This window comes from Pristiophorus japonicus, chromosome 1 (genome assembly GCF_044704955.1).
Source record: "Pristiophorus japonicus isolate sPriJap1 chromosome 1, sPriJap1.hap1, whole genome shotgun sequence".
Classification (NCBI taxonomy): Eukaryota; Metazoa; Chordata; class Chondrichthyes; family Pristiophoridae; genus Pristiophorus; species Pristiophorus japonicus.
In genome coordinates this window covers 344463552-344489917 of record NC_091977.1, presented here as the reverse complement: position 1 = coordinate 344489917, position 26366 = coordinate 344463552, and the positions used below count along the sequence as shown (strand labels likewise).

The 26366-nt window shown below is 46.0% G+C and overlaps 1 protein-coding gene across 6 annotated transcripts in view; it reads right to left on the bottom strand.

Annotated features, from left to right (window-relative positions):
• Positions 1 to 26366, bottom strand: part of LOC139273284 (CLIP-associating protein 2-like) — a 650606-nt gene that overhangs the window by 66946 nt on the left and 557294 nt on the right. For all 6 annotated transcript variants that reach the window (XM_070889996.1, XM_070889987.1, XM_070890014.1 and 3 more), the window contains 2 exons: positions 23304 to 23460; positions 10682 to 10901 (listed from right to left, as the gene is read on the bottom strand). In XM_070889996.1, the coding sequence (XP_070746097.1) occupies positions 10682 to 10901; positions 23304 to 23460 (377 nt within the window). The remainder of the gene's footprint in view (positions 1 to 10681; positions 10902 to 23303; positions 23461 to 26366) is intronic.

Below are 26366 nucleotides of genomic sequence, written 5' to 3'. Positions count from 1 at the left end.
ACAACACATCAAGTGTCCTGCTTTGCATTCATGAAGCCAAACCACTGAAATGTTCATTTACTATTCAAAATAGCCATCCCCAATGTGTCCAAGACATACATCAATCTATTCAAGCCGTAAAAACATTTCCCCTTATAACATTTCCCCTTACAAATGATTTTTACCCAAAAGTATCACACACTACATGCAATTCTCAAAGTACAGAACATTGAGATAACCAATTTATCAATGTAATCTCTCAACTCTTTCTGACAGCTGTCCCAGATTCATAGCCGTTAATAGTCATTGTCAGTAGCATACTGCAATGACAAGACATTGACCAGCAAGTCCAAAGTCTGTATCATTAACTTTCACAAGAGAAATGCATTAATCTTTTAGAAACATCACTTTGGAAAAAATGAAGGAATGGAAATGAAAAGAAACATATTCTTGAAAGGCTTTTTCGTTTGTCATTTTAAACACAAATCATTTCAGACAGGAATCAATTTGGGCTAGACTTTCCACTTTGCTGGCTATTGCCCCAAAAATGGGCGATATTCCAGCCTTGATGATGTGTCAGCCTTACTGATCGCTGGCACATCATCCATTTTTTGGTCCGCGATTTTCACTCGGCGATAGCCCAGTGATGTTAAATGGGCGAAGCGATAGGCCAGCGATGTTACGTGGGCCCAGCGATAGGCCAGCGATGTTACGTGGGCCCAGCGATAGGCCAGCGATGTTACGTGGGCCCACCGATAAGCCAGCGATGTTAAATGGGCGAAGCGATAGGCCAGCGATGTTACGTGAGCCCAGCGATAGGTCAGCGATGTGGAAGGCAAAAGCTTCCCAAGCAACGGCCTTCTGCGCATGCAATTTCTTTTTCGGTGGACAGCTTTTCCCGCGTTTCGGGAGGTCAGGGGTCATCCACACATGCGCAGAAGGCCATTTGTGGTGAGGGAAAGAGAGAGAGAGAAGGAGAGAGAAAACAGTGGAGGAAAGAGAGTGAGTGAGAAGTAAAAGAGGAATAAGAGATAAAGAAAACAGATTAGAAGTGATTTGATTTAAAAAACAGAGCACACAATAACAGAAGAGAATAGTGATATAAAAGGCAAATAGAGAAAATATAGATAAAAAGGAAAATACAATATAATGTCCTCATTGGACAGTGTGGAGGGGGGGGCTCGCAAGAGGGCAAAGCCTTTTTCTGATGAGGCGAACGAGGCCCTCTTTCAGGAGGTGCACTCCAGGTGGGTCGAGTTAACCCGGGATGGCATTGGGAAACCTCCACCCCGGGCCGACAGAAAAATATGGAGCCAGATCGCGGACGTCGTCTCCTCAGCATCCCACGAGGCGAGGGGGCCCGACCAATGCTACAAGCGTTGGAACAGCCTGGTTGCGTCAGCAAGAATACGTACTGATTTTATATTGTATTGATGAACATTGTAATTCTAATTTTAATATTAAATGTCCTGGATTGAATTATATTTTGTACACAGTGGGACACTTTTGTACATTAGCTCCTGTCATTGCCGACTTCAATAGAGATTGTATTCGAGAGAGATGTTTGTGTCAATCACTAGCTCCTATCCCCGATATTTGTTAGAACTGTGCATAAATTGTGGATAAAAACCCCATTAGCATATACAGTTAGAAAATGTTGTCTTTCCATGATCGTACCTATACCTTTTGCAGAGAAAGATATCAAATTATAGGGCACAGCAGAGGCGCACCGGAGGGGGCCCTGCTGCAATACAGCAGCTAACTCGAATCGAGAAACGTGCGGCGGCTCTGGTTGGGAACCACAGTTGAGCGGCCACCACCCATGGTGCTGCAGAGCCCTCTGATGTGTCACATGAGTAATGCATCAAGCAGTGTTAAAGTAATGTAACGTCATTTCATTATAATATACGAATGTACGCTCCTCTTAATCAATCTGTCTATCTCCAACTGATCCTGCCTCCACAGCTCTCTGTGGTACTCAATTCCACATAGATGTACTACCATATGTACTACCATATGATGCATTGTTATGCAACGTCTCTTGGTCTCATTTATTGCAGTAGTGATGCTTCTACTTCGTATGCCAGTGCAGCGCAAAAACGTGTACTCTTCCATTCCAATAAGCTCAATAAATTCTGTTTTGTAGGTCCTACAACACCGATGCGCATGGAGGCAAAAGCTGCTGAACCCTCGTTCACGTCAGTGGTCCTAACGGGTGGAGAGGAGGAGGAGGAGGAGGAAGACGATGGCTATGAACACCAGGCCAGATCATCAACCTCTGAACTGGAAGCAAATACAGAGGAGGAGGATGAACAGCTTGTCACCTGTTGGACCTGTGGCCATAACGTCGGCATCTTCGACAGAAGAAGCAGCGGGACCAAGCGGCATGCAGCTGCGACGCCAAGGTGAACATCAGTGCCCTCGCAGACCCCACGGAGGTCGCGTCAGCGAGGAGAGCACACGCCTACCCTGGCCGATTGCATGGAGGGCTTGGCTCAACTGTGCGAGGAGACCGTCGCGATAAGTCGCGACCATCTCCAGACGTTTGTGGCCTTCACGGAGGCCTACTTCAGGGTGACAGAGCAGATGCTCGTGGAGATGCATGAGCAGACTGCTGCCATCAATGTCTTGCAGCATGCATTGTTGGCAGAACACAGTGCTGCACCTGAACGTGCCATGATGCCATAGACCGCAAACGCCAGCATGCAAGCAGGTCAGGATGAAGCAATTCCTTCTGACTTGGAAGGCGATCCCCTGCTTCACCTTCCCCTCCGACACCTGCCCAACAGGCCATCATGCCACCAGCTCCCCCACCACAGCAGGAAGTCTTGCCGTTGCCAGTTACACGCCCGCGACGTCTCGGTGCCAACCGGGGACCAAATTGGGTGGGTGGGGTTAATGTACGGGGTGGCAGAGGATCTGGAGGGAAACGTGGCCGCAGCTGCTGACATCTTGTGGTTATTGTTATTGTTAATGTTTGTTATTGTTGTTGTTTTACTGTCGGGGTGTGGTTTGGGGAGGTTGGGAGGGTGGTGGAGGTTGGGTGGGTGGTTGGGTTGTTGTTGTTATAATATAAATTTTGTTTAAGTAAATTTTTTTTATTCCAATTTACAATTGTTGTGCATTTTCTTATAATAACGTGATAACGTATTAACGTAAGTTATGTAAAAACTGTTGTAAAACAATGGCCGGCCAGACCAAGCGGGGATGTAACGTAACTCAACGCAAACGCAATCGTTGTTTTGCGATAACCGTAACTGTAACTGTGATTGTCCACAATGTAAGTTTATGTAAAGCGTTCATTTATGAACTGCTCACGCAATAGTTTTGCAGCCATGTAACTCACAGGATTATTCCAGTCTTGCGGGCATGGGTTCATCGCCAGGTTGATTGTCCTCCCCGAGGTGCTCATCAGCCTCCTCCTCCTGCTCCTCGTCATCTACCTCTTTCGCCTCTAATCCTTCTTGAGGTGGACCGGCAGCCCCATCTGGCAAATGTTGTCCTCTCCTTATAGCTAGGTTATACAACATGTAACACACCACAATAAACTCAGCGACCTGGTCAGGATGGTACTGTAGGCTGCCTCCAGAGTGGTCCAGGCATCTGAAGTGCTGCTTTAGGATTCCAATTGTCTTTTCGATGATGTTGCGTGTAGCTATGTGGCTTTTGTTGTAACACTTCTCGGCTTCAGTAACAGGATTATGCAGGGGGATCATGAGCCAGCTGGCAAGGCCATATCCTTTATCCCCCAGCATCCAACCATGACCGTGTGGCTGACTGTCAAACAGGGCAGAGACAGCACTCTCATGCAGGATGTGTGCATCATGGACGCTGCCTGGAAAATTAACAGTAACTGCCATGATAATTTGGTTGTGGTCGACAACGAGCTGCACATTCAGCGAGTGAAATCCCTTTCGGTTACGAAACACCTATGGGTTCTGTAGAGGTGCTTTCAGGGCGATGTGCGTGCAGTCTATTGCTCCCTGCACCTTGGAGAAGTTTGCTATTCTCGAGAAACCCAAAGCCCTCCCGGTCTGTGCCTCCCTGGTCATAGGGAAGCTAATAAAGTCCATCCTGCGAGCGTAAAGGGCTTGAGTCACCTGTTGAATGGAGCAGTGTGTGGCGTGCTGAGAGATACCACAGATGTCGCCAGCTGAAGCCTGAAAGGAGCCCGATGCGTAGAAAGATAGTGCTGCAGTAATCTTTACCTCAACGGGCAGTGCGGTTCTGATGGTGCTGGTAGGCTGCAGATCCCCCTTGATGAGCTAACATATCTCATTGATGACCTCCTTTCGGAAGCGCCGTCTCCGAAGGCATGCGTTATCAGGCAAGTTGAGGTAAGATTGCTTTTCCCTGTAAGTTCTTTGGCTGTAAGGTTTCCTCCTACGCCCACGCGTTAAGTCTGCGACCTCTACTATTGATCCCTTCACTAAACCCTTTACTTGTGCACTTACAAGTAAAGGCAGAGAAGCTACAGCCCCCATCACTTTAATCACTATTACTATTACTTTCACTGTTGAAATAATGCCCTTTCTACTCCTAAACTTTCTACTAAAATAAATGCAAATATAATTATAATAATAAATATAAGTTTAAATTTGAGTGCATATATCTGTAAAATACCCTTAAATAACTCACTAATTATTAAGCCCTCTTGCTTTAGCAGCCTCCTCCCCGCCTCCGTCATTCAAAATGGCGTCCGTAGTGCCCAGTTCTGTGAGGAAGGCCCGGAAAAAGTAAATGTTCTCCAGCGATGTTCTCGGCGAGTGATCAGCCCGGCGATGTGCCGAAAGTTGCGTTAGGCGATGTGTGGGCGATCACCTCAGCGGTGTGAGCCGAAAGTTGGGGGGAGAATTTTCCGCTGATGTTCCAGTCTAACTTTCCACTTTTCAGTCAAAATGGGCGATAGCAGGCTGTTTTGGGCGCAATATGGGCACGAGCCCAATGATGTGAAATGGAAAGTCTAGCCCAGAGTGGGTTGACGGCTCAAGTAATTAAGAAATGCAGCCATATTTCTTCACAAAACATGCCACAACATTGAAAAACTTAATTTGACAAAACAGCATGGCAACTCAATGGGCTCAATTTTGGCTGAGCCCGTTTTTCGGCACACTTACCGGAGTTGCGCCGCTCATGTACGTTTCCAGATGCGCCGAAAAAAAATCTTGGAACTTTGGCTGCTGTCTGACCTCTTCACTGCAGTCGTGCAGCTTGGCCAGTCGTTCTGCGCTGGAAAATGTGCCGGGACGTTTGCACATGCGCAGAGGTGATTCATGATGTACGCGCATGTGCAGTAGCGCTGCGAGTCTGCAACAACAGTCCCAATTTGTCAACATACTGATGTAGGTCTGTCAGTTTGAGAGCATGGCGATGTTTTTCCTCCCTCTCGTCAGCCTTGTGCTGTTTCTCCTCACGCTGCCGCTATTTTGCCATCTCATTGGTGCTGAATTTACATCATTCCCTCTCTTCGAATCTGTGTTGCTCTTGTTATCTCTCTCTCGCTGAAACTGGGGCTCCTTTAGGTAAAATTCTCCATCTCATAAATTCTGCCTCCTTTGTTGGGCTAGGGGCGGACAGATAGAACTCCTGCTCGATCTCTTTGAAATCACCGGCAGGCAGGAGCACTAAGAGATCGATTGCACCGGGAGGCCACTCGGCCAGGGCTAGGGGTGGGCAGAAGAACTGATGGAAATCACTTGCAGGCAGAAGCACTATCAGTTCGCCTGCCCGCCCCTAACCCTGGACGAGTGGCCTCCCAATGTGTTGTCCCGCCTCTAGCCCAGGCCGAGCGGCCTCCCGCACCGGACTGCTGCCTTCCCAGGCCGAGTGCAGAAAGGTGAATTGCAGTTTGAAGATGGAGGTAGGACTTCAATTTTTTATTTCTTATAGAATTGTTAGTAGTTTTTGTTTGCAAACATTGCTAAGGGTAAGGCTTGGTTGGTTTAGGTGCAGGTCCTCTCCGCTTCCCACCCCTATCCCAGGCCGAATGGCCTCCGATGTACCTACCTGCGCCGATTTCTTTAACTGTCCGTAAGGATTTTCTTAAGTGGCCACATACACTGGCCTAAGTAGAAATGGAGTAACTATTAGCTGGCCAAAGTTGCCTAAATGGTCAGAACTGGTGTAGGTGGCTGGTAACGCCCCCTTTTGAGAAAAAAAACTAACTTTAAAAAAAACGTAACTAAGTGAGTTACGCTGGTGCAAATTGATTGGGGAAACTGGGAATTTTTAAGTTATGCCAGAAAAAGCAGGTTACTCAAAAAAAAGAGCAACTCCTGGCCAAAATTGAGCCCAAGGTTCCTAAACTGGCTCCTCAAACTCTTGATTAATTCCTTCTTTATGCACAACTAATACTCTACCATTGAATTGTTCCAATTCAGAACAGGCCAAACAGCAAAAGTATTTTCAATAAGAGTTAAAGATGACTTCCAATTGCAACACAATTTTTTTCTCTCTTCTAATGGAATTATGTAGCAATGTCACTTTAGTGTGAGATCCACACCATGGAAATGACAAGTTTTTTTGAATGCAGAATGATTAAATGATAAATCTTTTGGAAAACTAATTGGAAAGGAATTTATTTTTGTAAAAGAAGGATTTAAAAAATAAAACTGGCATTCTCACTCCAGAGGCCACAGGACGGCTGGTGCAGGGAATGAAAAGTATTGGGGTCATGCCATACTGTACGAATAGAGGGGACTTTATTCTGAATCCAACTGTGCTGTACCTAACCAGACACTACTTGATGCTGACACTGGTTGCCCAAAGGAGAACATTTTGCATTTCCCAGCATTAAACATCTCTCACCTTAAAAAAAACTCATACGTAGTACAGTCTCACAGCTTCTTAAAGGGGTGGATTCTGCAATTGTACAACTAAATTATTAAGGTAGTCAATGGAGGGAAGGTAATAGTGATGAGAATTTTTAATTATCTACTTATAAGGTGGACAAACAAGGGACAGGTAAAAGTGCTGGGAGGCCCTCTAAAGGCATTTAATGATTAATCAATTATTGCTTCTAACTTAGCATGTTTGCACTACAGGAGGTAATATATTAGATTTAGTATTTAGTAATAAGCCAGAGCTCGAGGTCGGGAAACACTTTGCAACTGTAAAATATGGAGCTATCGTGAACTTTAGGCATAATAGTATGCCGGTACAGCATTTTAAAAAGGGTCAATTTACAGAAATGAAGAGGCTTAGCTGCAAATAAGCACCCCATATGACATTTTCTCTTTTATTCTCCATTTCTGCCTTTTTTTGCTGCATGACTCACATCTCTCCTCTCTTTGGGCTTCAAAATTCTGATAGGTAGAACAATCTCATCTTTTGCTGGGAGCAAAGGAGGAGCATTCCTTTACATCCAATTTGGCTGAGGATGGGATAAAATCTTCAAAGGGGCTACCTTGCCTAGTGCAATTTCCCTCCAACCACTGTTTTTCCATTCAATTCTTGGAGGAGCAGCTTTGGGAGGTATCAAGTCCTCCAAGATACCTCCCAAAACTGCTCCACCAGGTGGTACACTAATGCAATTGCACTCAAATACACAATTACAATTCCACCGCATCAATACAGCACCACCTAATGATAAACCCGTAACACTGCAACCTAAAACATACCACAAAGTCGGGAAACACTGGGAAAGCACAGTAATTGGTTTCAACGTGACGAGAAGGAGGGAGAAGCTTGGATGCACTGCTGTTGACAGCACTTGCGCTCCTATCAGCTTTAGTTGATAAATGTATAGTTGGAGAGCTGCCACCTAAACATTGTTCAGTATTATAACCATCCTGTTTTATACCCCATATATTTTGCAGAATTATTTCTACTTAAAGCAGTTTTGCAGTATGTGTTGGTTCTAAACCCACCCCACCGCAGACAGAATTCAGAGTACAAGCAACTGTCTAACCCATCGTGGCCATGACAATACATTTCTGGCTGTAGAACTTCACTGATGAGGAGGAAGATTTGTGCAGACTAGATGTGCAGAAATGGAGTACATTAGAGAAAGAGCTCAGCCTGCCTGGACTGACCAATGCTGCTGGTTACAGGGACTGGATCCAGTCGTGGTCCCTGACTGGCTCAGGGCCCCATGCAATTGCACGGCTCTAACACCCCTCTGCTGTGAGTGCATTTTCAGAATTAAGAAGTAGTTTTAGTGGCCCCAAGTTTCCACATGATTTGCTCCTGATTTTTAGGAGCAACTGGTGTAGAACGGAGTATCTTAGAAATCAGAATTCTCGTCATTTAGTTTGCTCCAGTTCTAGTCAGCTAGAACAGTTTCACTTTGGAACAGAATTGTTTTTCAAAAGGGGGCGTGTCTGGCCACTTACACCTGTTTTCAAAGTTTCGTGAGTGAAAACTTACTCCAAACTAACTTAGAATGGAGTAAGTGAAGATTTTTGTACGCTCGAAAAAACCTTGTCTACACTTTAGAAAATCAGGCATAGGTTACAAATCAGGCGTAGGGAATGGTGGGGGGGGGTGTGTTTAAAGGGAAGTTTACAAACATTAAACACTTCAGTTTTACAAATAAAGAGCCATCATCAATAATAAATGATAAATACATCAATAAATCAACCAATAAATCAATCAAAAAAAATTAATAAGAAATATATTTTTTTAAATCAATAAATAAAACATTTTCTACTTACCGACTGCAGCACCGGGAGCCCTCCAACAGCGTGCTGGGATGCCCCCACCCCCAGTGTGTCTCTGTCAGTGTCTCTATCTCTCTGTCTGTCTGTCTGTATGTCTCTCATTCTCTGTCTGTCAGTGTCTGTGTTTCTGACAGCGAGGGGAGGGGGTAGAGGGAAAGAGGGGGGGAGCAGAGGGAGGGAAGGGGAGGGATGGTGAGAAGGGGGAGGGGGGGAGGGATGGGGAGAAGGGGATAAAGGGGAGAAGGGGGAGAAAGGAGATGGGGGGGAGAAGGAGATTGGGGGGGGGGGAAGGAGATTGGGGGGGGGGGAAGGAGATTGGGGGGGGGAAGGAGATTTGGGGGGGGAAAAGGAGATTGTGGGGGGGGGGGAAAGGAGATTGTGGGGGAGGGAAAGGAGATTGTGGGGGGGGGGAAGGAGATTGGGGGGGGGGGGGTGAAGGAGAAGGGGGAGGGAGGCTGAACGGGCCAGGCCCGAGACTTCGGGCAGGGCCCGTCCTCAGCCCCAGATTTACAGGTAGGTGGCGTTGGGTCGGGTCGTGCGGGTGGTGGGAGGGAGGTCGGGTCGGTTCGGGTCGGGGGGAGGGAGGTCAGGTCGGGGGGAGGGAGGTCAGGTCGGATCCAGTCCGGGGGCAGGGGGGAGGGGGGAGGGGAAGAGTGGGTGTCGGGTCCGGTCCGGGGGCCGGGGGGTGGGGGGAAGCGGATGTCGGGTCCAGTCCGGGGGAGCGGGTGTCGGGTCCAGGGGCGGGGGGGTGGGGAGAAGCGGGTGTCAGGTCCGGTCCGGGGGCCGGGGGGAAGCGGGTGTCGGGTCCGGTCCGGGGGCGGGTGTCGGGTCCGGTCCAGGGGCGGGGGGTGGGGAGAAGCGGGTGTTGGGTCCGGTCCGGAGGCGGGAAGCGTGAGTCGAGTCGGGTCGGGAGGAAGCAGCAGCTGGCCATGGGAGGAGCCTTATTCACGCAGCCCCAGTGAGGCCATTCGGCCAGGGCTAGGGGCTGCGTGCTTCGGGCCCCTCCCACACAGTTTCAGGCGCCTGGAGCTACTGCACTTGCGCGCCCACTGTAGCGCGCATGTGCAGAGGTCCCGGCACTGTTTTCGGCGCAGGGACCTGGCCCCGACCCCTACAGCTCCTGCTGCGCTGCGCTGAGGGCCAGAGGACCTGCAGGGAGGTGGAGAATCTGGAGGTTTTTTTTAGGCGCACTTTGTGGCGCGAAAAACAGGCGTCAAGGTCAAGGCGCGGCTCGAAACTTGGGCCCAGTATGACTAGGGATCTGATCCAATAGGCTGTAGTAAAGTCCCATCTGCATGGAGATTACAAAAGGCACTGGATTGTGCTGCATAGCTAGAAGGCCTCAATGAACTTGGGAGAAGGTGGTCTCCATTCCTTTTCTTCTAACTAACGGTAGAACTGCAGTTGTGGATTCATGCCAAATTCCTATAAGCAGTTCTGCAAAGTGTGAGAAGAACTCTTGGGAGAGTAATAAATCGCAATTTATTACACTACGATCATGTGGAGAGAAAAAAATACAAGAGGCCAGTCAGAGGACTGGAGGTCATAGAAAGGCTGGAGACAGTTACAGAGGTAAGAGGAGAGGGGTGTGAAGCAATTTGTAGATAAAGACCTAGGCAGGACAGCTTACGATGTGTCAACTACCTTGATGTTCTAGATATCAAAGTCCAATGCGTCAGCTTTATCGCCAAATGCTTAATCTGGGTCACCATAAAGGGCTTTGGTAAAAGATGTGACAACCATGTGTAATCCTGATTTATTATGCAAGCAAGAGAGAGTTGTTGTTCATATTGTTAATTCCGTGATCAGACATGGACTAAATGAACATGGTTTGCTATTTAGGTTATAGTACTGCTATTAAACACTTTTCTTTTACATTCATGAAATAAAATATTTGTCAATAGTTAAAGGATCTTTCAGAAATTTAAAAATGTAATACAGACAGAACTACGCAACAGTAAACCACCAAATAATGAGCTTCTGAACAAACTGTATTACTACCAAATAAAGATACTTAATCCTTAAATATGTCTGCTACTTACCATCAGGAAACTGTTCAGCATCATCATCAAACATGGCTTCTTTTAAGGCAGACTTATTGACAGAAGAGCTATCAGAATAGTTGTACGGATTATAATCACGTGGTCGTGAGCTACTGCGTTGTGGCATGGTGTTCAGCAGTGAAGTTTTATTGTCAAGAGCAGTTCGCCCCGAGTCAGTGGCATCACCACCTCCTTGGATATCGGCAACTCCGCCAGTGGCCTATCGAACAGAAGTGGAAAGATAAGTTCCATTAGTAAAACCATGGTTTAAGATGTTGCAGAGAAAGTATTCCTCCCCTTTTTAGTCACTGTATTTTGCTCCACAACCTATTTTTTCCCTTTCTCTCATAAAAGGAATGACTCATTTTGAATATACTTCCATTTGTAGTACCAGCTTGTTGGTACTTCGTCCAAGTGCCCTTCTAAATGTGAGAATCGAGCAAATAAGTGCTTGGCAAATCACTGAACAAAGGGCAGTGGGTTCGGTATTTGGGGCACTTCTCATAGTGCACAAGGTCCTAAATTCACCTCAGCACCAACATTTCTAAACCACTCCCTGGGCTCAGACTCAATAAAGGAGAGTTTTCAACAACAACAACAACAACAACTTGTATTTATATAGCACCCTTAACGTAACGAAATGTTCCAAGGCGCTATTATGAGACAAAAGATTTGGCAACAAGCCACATGAGGAGAACTTACGGCAGGTAACCAAAAGCTTGGTCAAAGAGGTAGGTTTTAAGGATTGCCTTAAAGGACGAAAGAGAGTTAGAGAGGCGGAGAGGTTTAGGCAGGGAATTCCAGAGCTTATGGCCTAGGCAACAGAAGGCACGGCCACCAATGGTTGAGCGATTATAATCAGGGATGCTCAAGTGAGCAGAATTAGAGGAGAGCAGATATCTCAGGGGTTTGTGGGGCTGAAGGAGATTACTGAGATAGGGAGGAACAAGGCTGTGGAGGGATTTGAAAACAAGGATGAGAATTTTGAATTCGAGGCGTTGCTTAACTGGGAGCCAATGTAGGTCAGCGAGCACAGGGGTGATGGGTGAGCGGGACTTAGTGCAAGTTAGGACACGGACAGCCAAGTTTTGGATCACCTCAAGTTTACGTCGGTTAGAATGTGGGAGGCCAGCTAGGAGTGCATTAGAATCGTCAAGTCTAAAAGTAACAAAGGCATGGATGAGAGTTTTAGCAGCGGATGAGCTGAGGCAAGGACGAAGACGGGCAATGTTACGGAGGTGGAAATAGGCGGTTTTAGTTATGCTGTGGATATGTGGTCGAAAGCTCATTTTAGGGTCAAATATGACACCAAAGTTACGAACAGTGTGGTTCCGCCTCAGACAGAAGTTGGGGAGAGGGATGGAGTCAGTGGCTAGAGAATGGAGTTTGTGTACTTTCTATCATTCTATTTTCATAGAATGATAGAAAGTACAGCACAGGAGGAGGTCATTCAGCCTATGTCATTACAGATGCTCTCTCTTGTAACCCACCATTTCCCCAGATGCATTTATGTTTATCCTTTTCAAATCCTTATAAGAACATAACAACAAATTAGGAGCAGGAGTAGGCCATTCGGCCCCTCGGGTCTGCTCCGCCATTCAATAAGATAATGGCTGATCTTCTAACTCAACTCCACTTTCCTGCACTATCCCCATATCCCTTGATTCCCTTAATATCCAAAAATCTATCAATCTCTGTCTTGAATATACTCAACGACTGAGCCTCCACAACCCTCTGGGTTAGAGAATTCCAAAGATTCACCACCCTCTGAGTGAAGAAGTTTCTCCTCATCCTCGTCCTAAATGGCCAACCCCTTATTCTAAGACCGTGATCCTTGCTTCTACTCCCCAGCCAGAGGAAACAACAGATTGGCGAATGATACTTGAGGGGTTGACTGTAGATGGGCAATGGCAGACATTTAGAGACAGCATGGATGAACTACAACAATTGTACATTCCTGTCTGGCGTAAAAATAAAAAAGGGAAGGTGGCTCAACCGTGGCTATCAAGGGAAATCAGGGATAGTATTAAAGCCAAGGAAGTGGCATACAAATTGGCCAGAAATAGCATCGAACCCGGGGACTGGGAGAAATTTAGAACTCAACAGAGGAGGACAAAGGGTTTGATTAGGGCAGGGAAAATGGAGTACGAGAAGAAGCTTGCAGGGAACATTAAGACGGATTGCAAAAGTTTCTATAGATATGTAAAGAGAAAAAGGTTAGTAAAGACAAACGTAGGTCCCCTGCAGTCAGAATTAGGGGAAGTCATAACGGGGAATAAAGAAATGGCGGACCAATTGAACAAGTACTTTGATTCGGTATTCACTAAGGAGGACACTAACAACCTTCCGGATAGAAGAGGGGTCAGAGGGTCTAGTAAGGAGGAGGAACTGAGGGAAATCCTTATTAGTCGGGAAATTGTGTTGCGGAAATTGATGGGATTGAAGGCCGATAAATCCCCAGGGCCTGATGGACTGCATCCCAGAGTACTTAAGGAGGTGGCCTTGGAAATAGCGGATGCATTGACAGTCATTTTCCAACATTCCATTGACTCTGGATCAGTTCCTATCGAGTGGAGGGTAGCCAATGTAACCCCACTTTTTAAAAAAGGAGGGAGAGAGAAAACAGGGAATTATAGACCGGTCAGCCTGACATCGGTAGTGGGTAAAATGATGGAATCAATTATTAAGGATGTCATAACAGCGCATTTGGAAAGAGGTGACATGATAGGTCCAAGTCAGCATGGATTTGTGAAAGGGAAATCATGCTTGACAAATCTTCTGGAATTTTTTGAGGATGTTTCCAGTAGAGTGGACAAGGGAGAACCAGTTGATGTGGTATATTTGGACTTTCAGAAGGCTTTCGACAAGGTCCCACACAAGAGATTAATGTGCAAAGTTAATGCACATGGGATTGGGGTAGTGTGCTGACATGGATTGAGAACTGGTTGTCAGACAGGAAGCAAAGAGTAGGAGTAAATGGGGACTTTTCAGAATGGCAGGCAATGACTAGTGGGGTACCGCAAGGTTCTGTGCTGGGGCCCCAGCTGTTTACACTGTACATTAATGATTTAGACGAGCGAATTAAATGTAGTATCTCCAAATTTGCGGATGACACTAAGTTGGGTGGCAGTGTGAGCTGCGAGGAGGATGCTATGAGGCTGCAGAGCGACTTGGATAGGTTAGGTGAGTGGGCAAATGCATGGCAGATGAAGTATAATGTGGATAAATGTGAGGTTATCCACTTTGGTGGTAAAAACAGAGAGACAGACTATTATCTGAATGGTGACAGATTAGGAAAAGGGAAGGTGCAACGAGACCTGGGTGTCATGGTACATCAGTCATTGAAGGTTGGCATGCAGGCGGTTAAGAAAGCAAATGGCATGTTGGCCTTCATAGCGAGGGGATTTGAGTACAGGGGCAGGGAGGTGTTGCTACAGTTGTACAGGGCCTTGGTGAGGCCACACCTGGAGTATTGTGTACAGTTTTGGTCTCCTAACCTGAGGAAGGACATTCTTGCTATTGAGTGCAGCGAAGGTTCACCAGACTGATTCCCGAGATGGCGGGACTGACCTATCAAGAAAGACTGGATCAACTGGGCTTGTATTCACTGGAGTTCAGAAGAATGAGAGGGGACCTCATAGAAACGTTTAAAATTCTGATGGGTTTAGACAGGTTAGATGCAGGAAGAATGTTCCCAATGTTGGGGAAGTCCAGAACCAGGGGTCACAGTCTAAGGATAAGGGGTAAGCCATTTAGGACCGAGATGAGGAGAAACTTCTTCACCCAGAGAGTGGTGAACCTGTGGAATTCTCTACCACAGGAAGTTGTTGAGGCCAATTCACTAAATATATTCAAAAAGGAGTTAGATGAAGTCCTTACTACTAGGGGGATCAAGGGGTATGGCGAGAAAGCAGGAATGGGGTACTGAAGTTGCATGTTCAGCCATGAACTCATTGAATGGCGGTGCAGGCTAGAAGGGCCGAATGGCCTACTCCTGCACCTATTTTCTATGTTTCTATCCTCCCTGCATCTACCCTGTCAAGCCCTGGAAGAATTTTGTATGTTTCAATGAGATCATCCCTCATTCTTCCAGAATCTAGAGAATATAGGCCTAGTCTACACAATCGCTCCTCATAGGACAATCGCCCTATCCCAGGAATCAGTCTGGTGAACCTTCGTTGCACTCCCTCTATAGTAAGTATTTCATTCCTTAGGTAAGGAGACCAAAACTGTACACAATACTCCAGGTGCGGTCTCACCAAGGCCCTATATAATTGCAGCAAGACTTCTTTACTCTTATACTCAAATCCTCTTGTAATAAAGGCCAACATACCATTTTGCTTTCTTAATTGCTTGCTGTACCTGCATGTTAACTTTTAGTGATTTGTATACAAGGACACCCAAGTCCCTCTGAACACCAACGTTTCCCAATCTCTCACCCTTTTGAAAAATACTCTGCTTTTCTAATTTTCCTACCAAAGTGGATAACTTCACATTTCTCCACATTATATTCCATTTGCCGTGTTCTTCCCCACTCACTTAACATGTCAATATCCCCTTGAAGCCTCTTTGTATCCTCCTCAAAACTTATATTTCCACCTAGCTTTGTATCATCAGCAAACTTGGATATATTACATTTGGTCCCCTCTTCCAAATCATTGATATATATTGTGACTAGCTGGGGCTCAAGCACCGATCCTTGTGGCACCCCACTAGTTATAGCCTGCCACCCGAAAATGACACATTTATTCCGACATTCTGTTCTCTGTCAGTTAACCAATCCTCAATCCATGCTAGTATATTAACCCCAATCCCATGAGCCCTAATTTTGTTCAATAACCTCTTGTGTGGCACCCGAACGAACGCCTTCTGAAAATCCAAATACACCACATCCACTGATTCCCTACTTATCTTTTCTACTAGTTACAACCTCAAAAAGCTCTAACAGATTTGTCAAACATGATTTCCCTTTTATAAATCCGTGTTGACTCTGCCCAATCCTATTATTATTTTCTAAGTGCCCTGTTACCACATCCTTAACAATAGATTCGAGCATTTTCCCTACTACTGATGTCAGGCTAACTGGTCTGTAGTCCCCGTTTTCTCTCTCCCTCCTTCCTTAAATAGCAAAGTTACATTGGCTCCCTTCCAATCTGCTGGAACCGTTCTAGAATCTATGGAATTTTGGAAGATGACAACCAATGTATCACTATCTCTAAAGCCACCTGTTCAAAACCCTGGGATGTCAGCCATCGGCTTTCAGTCCCATTAATTTCTCCAGTACTATTTTTTTATTAATACTAATTTCTCATTCTCGCTAGACCCTTGGTTCTATATTATTTCTGGGAAGTTTTCGTGTCATCTTCCGTGAAGATCGACACAAAGGGCCCAAGTTTCCACATGATTTGCGCCTGATTTTTAGGAGCAACTGGTGGAGAACGGACTATCTTAGAAATCGCAATTTTCCACATTTTTTTTTCTGCAGTTCTAGTCAGGTAGAACAGTTCCACTTTGGAACAGAATTTTTTCTTCAAAAGGGGGCGTGTCCGGCCACTGACGCCTGATTTGAAAGTTTCCACAGTGAAAACGTACTCCAAACTAACTTAGAATGGAGCAAGTGAAGATTTTTGTAGAACTGAAAAAACCTGTTCTGCACATTAAAAAATCAGGCGCAGGTTACAAATTAGGCGTCCAGAACGAGGTGGGGGGGGGGAGGGGGGGAGGGGGGGAGGAAGGGAAGTCATTAAATTCTACAATAAATTCTTATTTATACTTATACAAATATTATACAAATAAATCCAACCTGAATAAAAATTTATAAGCAAAGAAAAGATTAAATAAACCATCTTCCTACCTGTGTGAAAGTGCTTCAGCCAGGGAGAATGCTGCAGCAAGCCTCACAAAACGAGGCAGCCGTTCCCGAACTCGGGGTGGGGGGGGGGGAAGGAAGCCGTTCCAGACGGCCGGCGGGAGGGAGGGAGGGAGGGGACCGACCGATCGAACGCGGGGGGGGAGGGGGGAGGGAGGAAGCCGTTCCAGACGGCGGGAGGGAGGGAGGGGACCGACCGATCGAACGCGGGGGGGGAGGGGGGAGGGAGGAAGCCGTTCCAGACGGCGGGAGGGAGGGAGGGGACCGACCGATCGAACGCGGGGGGGGGAGGGGGGAGGGGGGAGGGAGGAAGCCGTTCCAGACGGCGGGAGGGAGGGAACCAACCGACCGAACGCAGGGGAGGAAGCCATTCCAGACAGCGGGGAGGGACCGAACGCAGGGCGGGGTGGGCGGAGCCGTTCCGGGCGGGCGAGTGGGGGAGTGCGGGCCCGACCGACCGAACGCAGCGGGGGGGGGGCGGCGGGGGAGGAGGAAGCCGTTCCAGACGGCGGGAGTGAGGGAGGGAAGGAGACAGAAGGCTGCAGGAAGCCTCAGAAATTGAGGAGCCATTTCCCGACGGCAAAAGGGGGAGGTCGTCGGGAAACGGCTGCCTCAACTTTCTGAGGCTTCCTGCAGCCTTCTCAGTGCTGATGTGCTGATGGCAATGTGCTTTTATTAAAAAATGTTCAAAAACTAAACAGCTACAAAGAACTACAAAAATGGCTGAGTGCCAATGTTTCCTTCACACTGCGCGTGAGCGAACGCTCCAACGCGCAGCATTGCCGGCAGGAAAAAAACTAATTTAAATACTACCCGCCCCCTCCCACTTACAAAATCGGCACGAGTGTAGGCTCCGCCCCCCTGGGCGCCGCGCCAAACAGACAAGGAGCTGCAGGGCGCTCCAGAATCGCGCGTTTTTTTTCCGGCGCCGTTTTAGGCGCGATAAACGGGCGCCCAGCTCGGAGGGGTGCCCGTTTTTATCGTGTGGAAACTTGGGCCCAAAGTATTTGTTTAATTTATCTGCCATTTCTTTACTCCCCATTATAATTTCTCCTGTCTCAGCCTGTAGGAGATCCACATTTACTTTGCTAATCTTTTCCTTTTTACATAACTATAGAAGCTTTTACAGTCTGTGTTTATGTCTCTTGCTAGTTTAGTCTCATATTCTATCTTCCCTTTCTTTATCAATTTCTTGGTCCTCCTTTGCTGAATTCTAAAATCCTCCCAAACCTCAGGCATACATGCTCTTTTTGGCAACATTGTAAGCCTTTTCCTTCGATCTTATACTATCTTTAACTTTTCCTGTGGGGTTTTTGTGCCTTAAAGGAATGTATGTTTGTTGTAAATTATGTATTAATTCTTTAAATGCTAGCCATTGCTTGTCTACTGTCATACCTTTTAATATAGTTTCCCAATCTACTTTAGACAACTCTCCCCTCATATCTATGTAGTTTGCTTTGTTTAGATTTAAGACACTAGTTTCAGATTTAACTAAATCACTTTCAAACTCAATATAAAATTCTATCACATTATGGTCACTCTTCCTTAAAGGTTATTAATGAACCCTTTCTCAATGCACAATATTAGATCGAAAAATAGCCTGTTGCCTCGTTGGTTCCTGAACATACTGATATAGAAAATCATCTTGAATAGAAATGGAAGGAAGGATGCACAAAAGGCAAGAGTCATTGGTATGAACTATGTGGGTGGAGATACAAGGCTGGAAGAGGTTGCAGATAGAAGGTGGGGCAAGGCCCTCCCCTCAAGGCATCTGAAGACAATAATTTTAAATGTAATGCTCTGCAGAATACGTTACCAATTGGGTCAACGAGGGTGGTGGGATGGGCAAGCAGGATAGTTAGGGACATGGGAGTTTTGAACAATTTAAAGTTTATGGAGCGTGGAAGATGGGAGGCAGGCAACGAGGACATGTGAAGTCAACTCCAGAGATGATAAAAGTGTGATTAAGGGTTTCAACACAATGCCAGTGTGGTAAGGACAAAGGTGGCAATATTGCAGAGATGGAAGGAACTGGTTTTGGTGAAGAATACAATATGGGTTTGAAGCTCAGCTCTGAGTTGACCAGAATGCAGCCTGGTTCAGCTTTTTAATATATATATATTTTGTACTTGGTGTGGGTGATGCTGGTAAGGCTGTATTTATTGTCCATCTCTAGTTGCCCCGAACTGGTGGTGGGCTTTCTCCTTGAACCACTGCAGTTCTTATAGTGATAGTGCTAAGTCCGGAATTTCAGTATTTTAAAAAACAGCAGTGTATGTCCAAGTCAGGGTGTTGTGTAATTTGGAGGGGAACTTGGAGGTGATGGTGTGCCCATGACAGTGCTGCGAGTCTTTCTTGATGGTACAAGTCATGGGGGTGGAAGGTGGTGTTGAAGTAAGCTTTAAAAGTTGCAGTACATCTGGCAGATAGTACATACTACTGCCACGGTACATAGGTAGCGGAAGGGGCAGTTATTGAGTTCAATATTGGGGGTGACTGCTTTGTCATGGATATTATCGAGTCTCTTTAATAATGGTACATCACATTTAGGTGAGGGCTCCACATTCCACACTTGAGCCTTATAGATGGTCGAGAGGAATTGAGGGGTTAGGATACGAGCCACATTGAAAATTACCCAGCCTTTGCCCTGCTCATGTAGCCAGTGGTGATATGGCTGGTTCACTTAAGCTTCTGGTCAATTATAACCTCCAGGATGTTGGTGATGGTGGTGACCTAATGATAGTGATGCCGTGAAGGTCAGGGAGATGTGATGGGGTCTTTTCTTGACCAAGATGGCCAAGTTTGACACTTGTGATGTGACATATTATCTGCCATTTCTCAACCCAAGCCTGGATGTTGTCCAGATCCTCCTGAAAGCTTGAACAGGCTGCATCATTATGACAAAGGTAAGGTTATTGACACAGCAATTGAATGCAGAGAAAGCTGTTTGGCAATGATTTCTGGTGCTGTGATGGCTGACCTCTGACAACCACAGTCACTTTCCTGTTCATCATGTAAGAATCCAGCCACTTGATGGTTTTTCCATTGACTTCAATTTTGCTAGGGTTCTTTGGTGTCATACTTGGTTGAATGCTGCCTTGATGTCAAGAATAACTACTCATATTTCACCCTAAGCAGATGGCTGTGGAAGGAGTTAATAGCTAGGGAATAGAGTTTAAGGCAGAAACCAAAAAATTATGGGGCTGAGATACATCTTAATTAAGTATCTTTCTTAATGTGCAATGGAAAAAAATGTTCATCATTTATATGGAGCACAAAATTAAATGTTTTTGCTTGTAAGATTTTGGAGGCTTTATTTAACTTTCAACTTATCACCTTGAAAGTTGTGACCAAATTTATGATATTCCACTGGCAAAATTCTTGCCTGTGCAATGCACCTTTCGAACTATGCTCTTTAACACTTTAGTGAATCATCCATCATTGCCTTAGATATCTTAAAAGCCTTTAAAAATGTTTGGCACTATGCACTTGTAAACATGTTAGCATCATATTGCCTCCACCAAAATGATGCTCATGGCCATCTAGATACTTCTGGTTTAGTTTGGAGATTACCAACCTTACCCATACTGCGGACTAAATCTGGCTTGCTGCTCAACTGTAAATGGGCTTCCAAGCAGCTCCTGACTCAAGAAAAATTTCGTTGAAAATCCTGCCAGCAAAAACAACTGATCTACAATTCACATTATAAGTGCTGCGTGGAGAATCCAGAGTTCCGGAATCCGGACCAAATGGTGGCAGGGTCGCCCGGAATCCGTAAAATGTTCAGGAATCCGGACCCACCGATGCTGTTGACCTTGGGGGCCCCGCCGCTGCCCTTACCTCAGGGCCTCCTCGCTGACCCACCTGAACACCTCCTCCGCGATGGGGCCGGCCGGCCCCAACACCACTTCGGCGGGGCTCCGTCTGAACGCCTCCTCCACGGGGCCAGCTGGCCCGAACAGCTTCTCCTTGGCGGGCCCCGCATGAACACCTTTTCTTCGGCGGGCCCCACCCGAACACCTTTTCCTCGGTGGGGCCCACCCGAACAGCTCCTCCTCGGCGGGGCCCCGCCCGACGACCTCATCGATGGGGATGGTTGGCCTGAACAGTTCCTCGGCGGGGGAAACCCCACCTCTTTCTGACATTCTGAAATCTGGAAATACCCGAACTTGGGCTCGGGTGTTTCCAAATTCATTACGTCAGAAAGACGATCAAAAGACGGGGAAAGTCCGGAATCCGTTACAGCCTCGGTCCCGAGGGTTCCGGATTCTCGATGCTGCACCTGTATTCATGAGTAATATTCAGCAAGAGTGTCCAACCTTTTGACTTGGTAAGCCACTTAATTGCACATCATGATATATATTGCTACAGTACAATTACCAAATTTAAAGTATATATGTAAAATAATCCTTGTACAAGCCAAATTATACACTTAAAATTAAAAATTAAGTTTAGGTAGTTAAAAAAGAATTCTCCCTTCTCCAAGCTAATTTGAAAATTAACTTTTTGAATTTGCTGTTCCATTTCAGGATTGCAACGCAAGATCAAAAAAATCACCTGGGTTTTCCAGGGCGGATAATGAGGTTGTGGGCCTTGTTAGGCTCACAGACTGTAGTTTAGATAGCTCTGAAACAGAGTGCAAACTTCAGAGATTATGGGCCCAAGTTTCCACATGATTTGCGCCTGATTTTTAGGAGCAACTAGTGGAGAACGGACTATCTTAGAAATCGCAATTCTCCACATTTTTCTTTCTGCAGTTCTAGTCAGGTAGAACAGTTCTACTTTGGAACAGAATTTTTTCTTCAAAAGGGGGTGTGTCCGGCCACTGACACCTGATTTCAAAGTTTCCACAGTGAAAACGTACTCCAAACTAAAGTAGAATGGAGCCAGTGAAGATTTTTGTAGAACTGAAAAAACCTGTTCTACACATTAAAAAATCAGGCGCAGGTTACAAATTAGGTGCCCAGAACGAGGTGGGGGGGGGGGGAGGGGGGGGCGGAAGGGAACTCATTAAATTCTACAATAAATCCTTATTTATACTTCTACAAATATTATACAAATAAATCCAACCTGAATAAACATTTATAAGCCAAGAAAAGATTAAATAAACCATCTTCCTACCTGTGTGAAAGTGCTTCAGGCAGGGAGAATTCTGCAGTCGTTCATGCCGCTGAGCGGGAGGAGGAGGGGGGGGCGGGGGGAAGAAAGCCGTTCGTGCCGCTGAGCAGGAGGGGTAGAGAGAGAGGGGGAGGGAGGGAGAGAGAGAGGGGGAGGGAGAGAGAGAGGGGGAGGGAGAGAGAGAGAGAGAGAGGGGGAGGGAGAGAAGGGGGGGGGGAGGGAGAGAAGGGGGGGGAGGGAGAGAAGAGGGGGGAGGGAGAGAAGGGGGGGGAGGGAGAGAAGGGGGGGGAGGGAGAGAAGGGGGGGGAGGGAGAGAAGGGGGGGGAGGGAGAGAAGGGGCGGGGAAGGGAGGGAGAGAAGGGGGGGGAGGGAGAGAGGGGGCGGGGAAGGGAGGGGGAGGTCAGGTTGGATTGGATCCAGTCCGGGAGCGGGAGTCGGGTTGGGTCCAGTCGGGCGGGGGGGGGGGGGCGGTGCGGGGAGCGGGAACAGGAGCGCGGGTCGGGTCAGTCGGGGGGGGGGGGGGGGGAAGTGGGTGTCGGGTCGGGGCGGGGGGGGGGGGGGGAGCGGGTGTCGGGTCTGGTCGGCAGGGGGGGAGGGGAGGAGCTGGTGTCGGGTCTGGTCCGGAGGCGGGGGGGGGGAGCAGGAGCTGGCTGTGGGAGGAGCCTTATTCACACAGCCCCAGTGAGGCCATTCGGCCAGGGCTAGGGGCTGCGTGCTTCGGGCCCCTCCCACACAGTTCGGCGCCTGGAGCTACTGCACTTGCGTGCCCACTGTAGCGCGCATGTGCAGAGGTCCCGGCACTGTTTTCAGCGCAGGGACCTGGCTCCGCCCCCCCACAGCTCGTGCTGGCTGCGCCGAGGGCCAGAGGACCTACAGGTAGGTGGAGAATACCGAGGAATTTTTTAGGCGCCGTTTTAGGCGCGAAAAACGGGCGCCCAGCTCGGAGGGGCGCCCGTTTTTTTTCTTGTGGAAACTTGGGCCCTATAAAACTTGATGATGCCATGCTCTGCTGGTTACGTGAATAATGTAAGGTGAATAATGGCATTCAAAAAGGCCAATTAAGAGCTAAAGAGTATGAAATGGATTTTAATGTAGATAAATTGCAAGCCAATGTAAGAATTCATCAGCAAAAGATGGGAAATAGAATTTTAGAAGGATTCAGGATCATTCACTAACATTAATTTGTAAATGCAATTTCTAGCATAACTATACACGCACTGGAAAGCAACTCAAGAACATTTACAATAATGTCTATATATTTGGGATCGCTACTGTAAAAAGGATGCTAATACATTGAAGATTCAATGGCTATTTCATTGTGGGAAGCATTATAGTGAAATCTGATCCTATCCTCACCTGACATCCACAGATTAACAATCGTCAACAAAGGTCATTGGATAGACTTCAGAAGTGAAAACCCAGGATGATTTTCCTACTCCTAGACCTGGGACCTTCTGGCCTGTGTGCCTCAGTTATTCCTGACCTTTACAGACATTTTGGTGAGCAGGGGAGGGGGGCAGGAAGAGGGGGGAACACAACATATTTTTTACATGGTCAAAGAAATATCCTCCATCCACCCAAAGTTGGCATCAACTAACTTGAAATACATTGAATAGAAATGCATAAAATACTCACCAGGTCCCCATCATCATCTTTTTTAGCATCCCGTCTCAAAGGTTCATTCATTTCTTCTTGACTAAGAAGACTGAAGTTCTGGATTGCTTCAGTCACTCCTCGAAGAGAGCAGTATATTTCTTCTGAATTCATGTTCTCTGCATCATAGTTAAATGCACTGTTTACAGAACAAAATGTTGCACAGGAAGGAAACCAATAATGTCAGTGCCAGTCTCTGCTTTTTGCCCCAGTCCCATACCCTACTGTCACTAAAAGAACGTGTATGAATTATTTTCCGTTTTGTAACTTTTGTATAGGTCTTTCTTTTCCTGAATCCCCAGATGCTGAGCCACACACTAGCCAACTTAGAAGTGCAGTTTAAACTTGTCCAATAATTTGTACAGGGCACTGCGTGCTATTGCAAACATACATATGACACTCACTTGGAAAAGTATTACACAGACTGAGAGAAAGAAAAACATGAAAGGCACACAAGAATTGTGAATAGGTAGAGAATCATAAAAAGACTGAGCGGGTTGGGCAACATGGATAGTGATTGTTAAAGGAAACAAAATGAGGCAACATAATTTTCTAAATTTAACAACAATTTGCATTTATAATGCACTTTTAACTAGTATAATGGTTCAAGACACGTCACAGGAGGTAATCAGACAAAAATTGACACCGGGCCAGCTAAAGAGGCATTAGAACAGGTGACCAAAAGCTTGGAAGAGGTAGGTTTTGAGGAGTATCCTAAAGGGAGGTAGAGAATAGGAGAGGTTGAAAAGAAGGAAATGTTGAATGAGAGGATACTTTTTAAATTACTGGTGTAACAACGTTATATCTACAGACAGCAATAAACAAAATATGTAGAAAAAATATTTAAACAACGTAATTTTGGTTTTCCTTAAATCTGACTGCAGATTCAAACATTCTTAGCGAACACCAAAGAATTACAAATTCTCATTTTTTTTCTACTGAAGCCAATGACAAGGGTACGCTCCAAAGGTGGCTATAGTCCACCATACCTCATGCAGGTAGCCATCTTCATGTCTTCCCCTAGATAGTATAGGCAGGCCATTAGACCTATAGAGGAGAGTCAAGTTTGATCCTATCCGCACATGTTAACCACACCCACGCACATTGCAGCAGGCACACACAGCAAAATACAGGTGTTGGAACCCTTGGCTCAGTTGGTAGCACTCTCGCCTCTAAATCAGAAGGCTGTGGGTTCCAATCCCACTCCAGAAACTTGATCACAAAATCTAGGCTGGCACTTCAGTACAGTACTGAGGGAATGCTGCAGTCAGAGGTGCCAGCTTTCGGATGAGATGTTAAACCAAGGCCTCAACTGCGCTCTCAGATGGACACAAAAGATCCCGTGGCACTATTTGGAAGAAGAGCAGGTGAGTTCTCCCTAGTGCCCTGGCTAATATTAAACCCTCAATCAACACACCTAAACAGATTATCCAGTTAATCTCACATTGCTGTTTGTGAGAGTTTGTTGTGTGCAAATTGGTTGTCATGTTTTCAACTACATTGACTACACTGCAAAAGTACTTCATTGGCTGTAAAGCACTTGGAAACATCCAGAGGTATTATATAAATGCAAGTTCTTTCTTATTGTTTCTTTCTAAAGAAAATATTTCACTCATCTCCTCACAAAAAATATAACTTTATTCAGCCAGTAGAGTTGGTGGTTGGGCAATTTTTGTAGGGTACAGCAGCATAGTGATTATGCTATTGAACTATTAATCCAGAGGTCTAGAGCAAGAGGGTTCAAATCCCATCATGGCAGCTTGAGAATTTGAATTCAGTTTAAAAAACCTGGAAATAAAAATCTGCTATCAGCAAAAGTGACCATGATGCTGTCAGACTGTTGTTTAAAAATTCAACTGGTTCACTAATGCCCTTTAGAGAAGGAAACCTGCTTCCTCCTACGGTCACTCCAGGCCCACACAAACTCTTAACTGCCCTCTGAAGTTGTGTAGCAACCCATCAAGTTCTATCAAGCCACATCATTTTCTCAAAGGGCATCTCGTGATCGGTAATAAATGCTGGCCTTGCCAGCAATACCCACATCTAGAAAATGAATAAAAGAAAAAGAGCTAGATGGCTGGACCACAGACCTTTCTACAATTGACCGAAGCCAGGTTTTTCCTGTCTGCATATTGCAGCATTTTTTTCTTTTTCTGCTTACAAGAAGGGAGCATTCTTCTGAAAGTGAGGTACTTCATTACCAATCTGGTTGAAAACTGCTAAAACATATTTCAATACTAGAGGCAGCCTCAGAAACAATTTTGACAAAAGCAGAGGTTTCATCTTGTGTCAAACAGGAAAAAAATCTAATAGATGTACAGAAATTATATATGATTTTAGAAGGACAGAGTAACTACAAATGATAAATTTGGCTTTCATAGTTGTACCTTGAAAAGAGTGCCTTGAAAAGAGTTCCTTTGTCTCTGTGCCAGGAGAATGGCCAGTCACAAAACTGTCCGAACTCATTCACATTATCTATGAAAGTATCGACAAGACGCAGGCAAGCTCTTTGGTTTGCAGATTAGCTGGGATGCAGGAGGTTTGGTCTCGATGCTAATGAAATTATACATGGTCAATGCATTAATTTAGTTCAGCCTTGGTTCAGTGGCAACACTCTCACTTCTAAGTCATGTTGAGTGATTTAGGCTGACACTTCAGTGCAGCACTGAGGGACCATTGCTGTGTCAGGTGCAGTCTTTTGCATGAGACGCTGAACTAAGTTCCTGTCTACCCTCTCAGCTGCACATTTAATATCCCATCGCATTATTTGAAGATCTGGGAGTTCTCCCGGTGCCCTAGACAACATTTATCCCTCAAGCACCACCAGTAAAAATAATTACCTGATCATTTATCTCATTGCTACCTGTGGGACATTGTTGTGTGCAAAACTAGCTGCTCTATGTTCCTATATTACAACAACAACTACATTTCAAAATACTTCATCGGTTGTGAAGTACTACAGGATGGCCAAGACTGTGAAAGGCACTATATGAATTTAAGTTATTTATTCTTTCTTTCTTAATAGATATGCATGGTCTGGAGGGG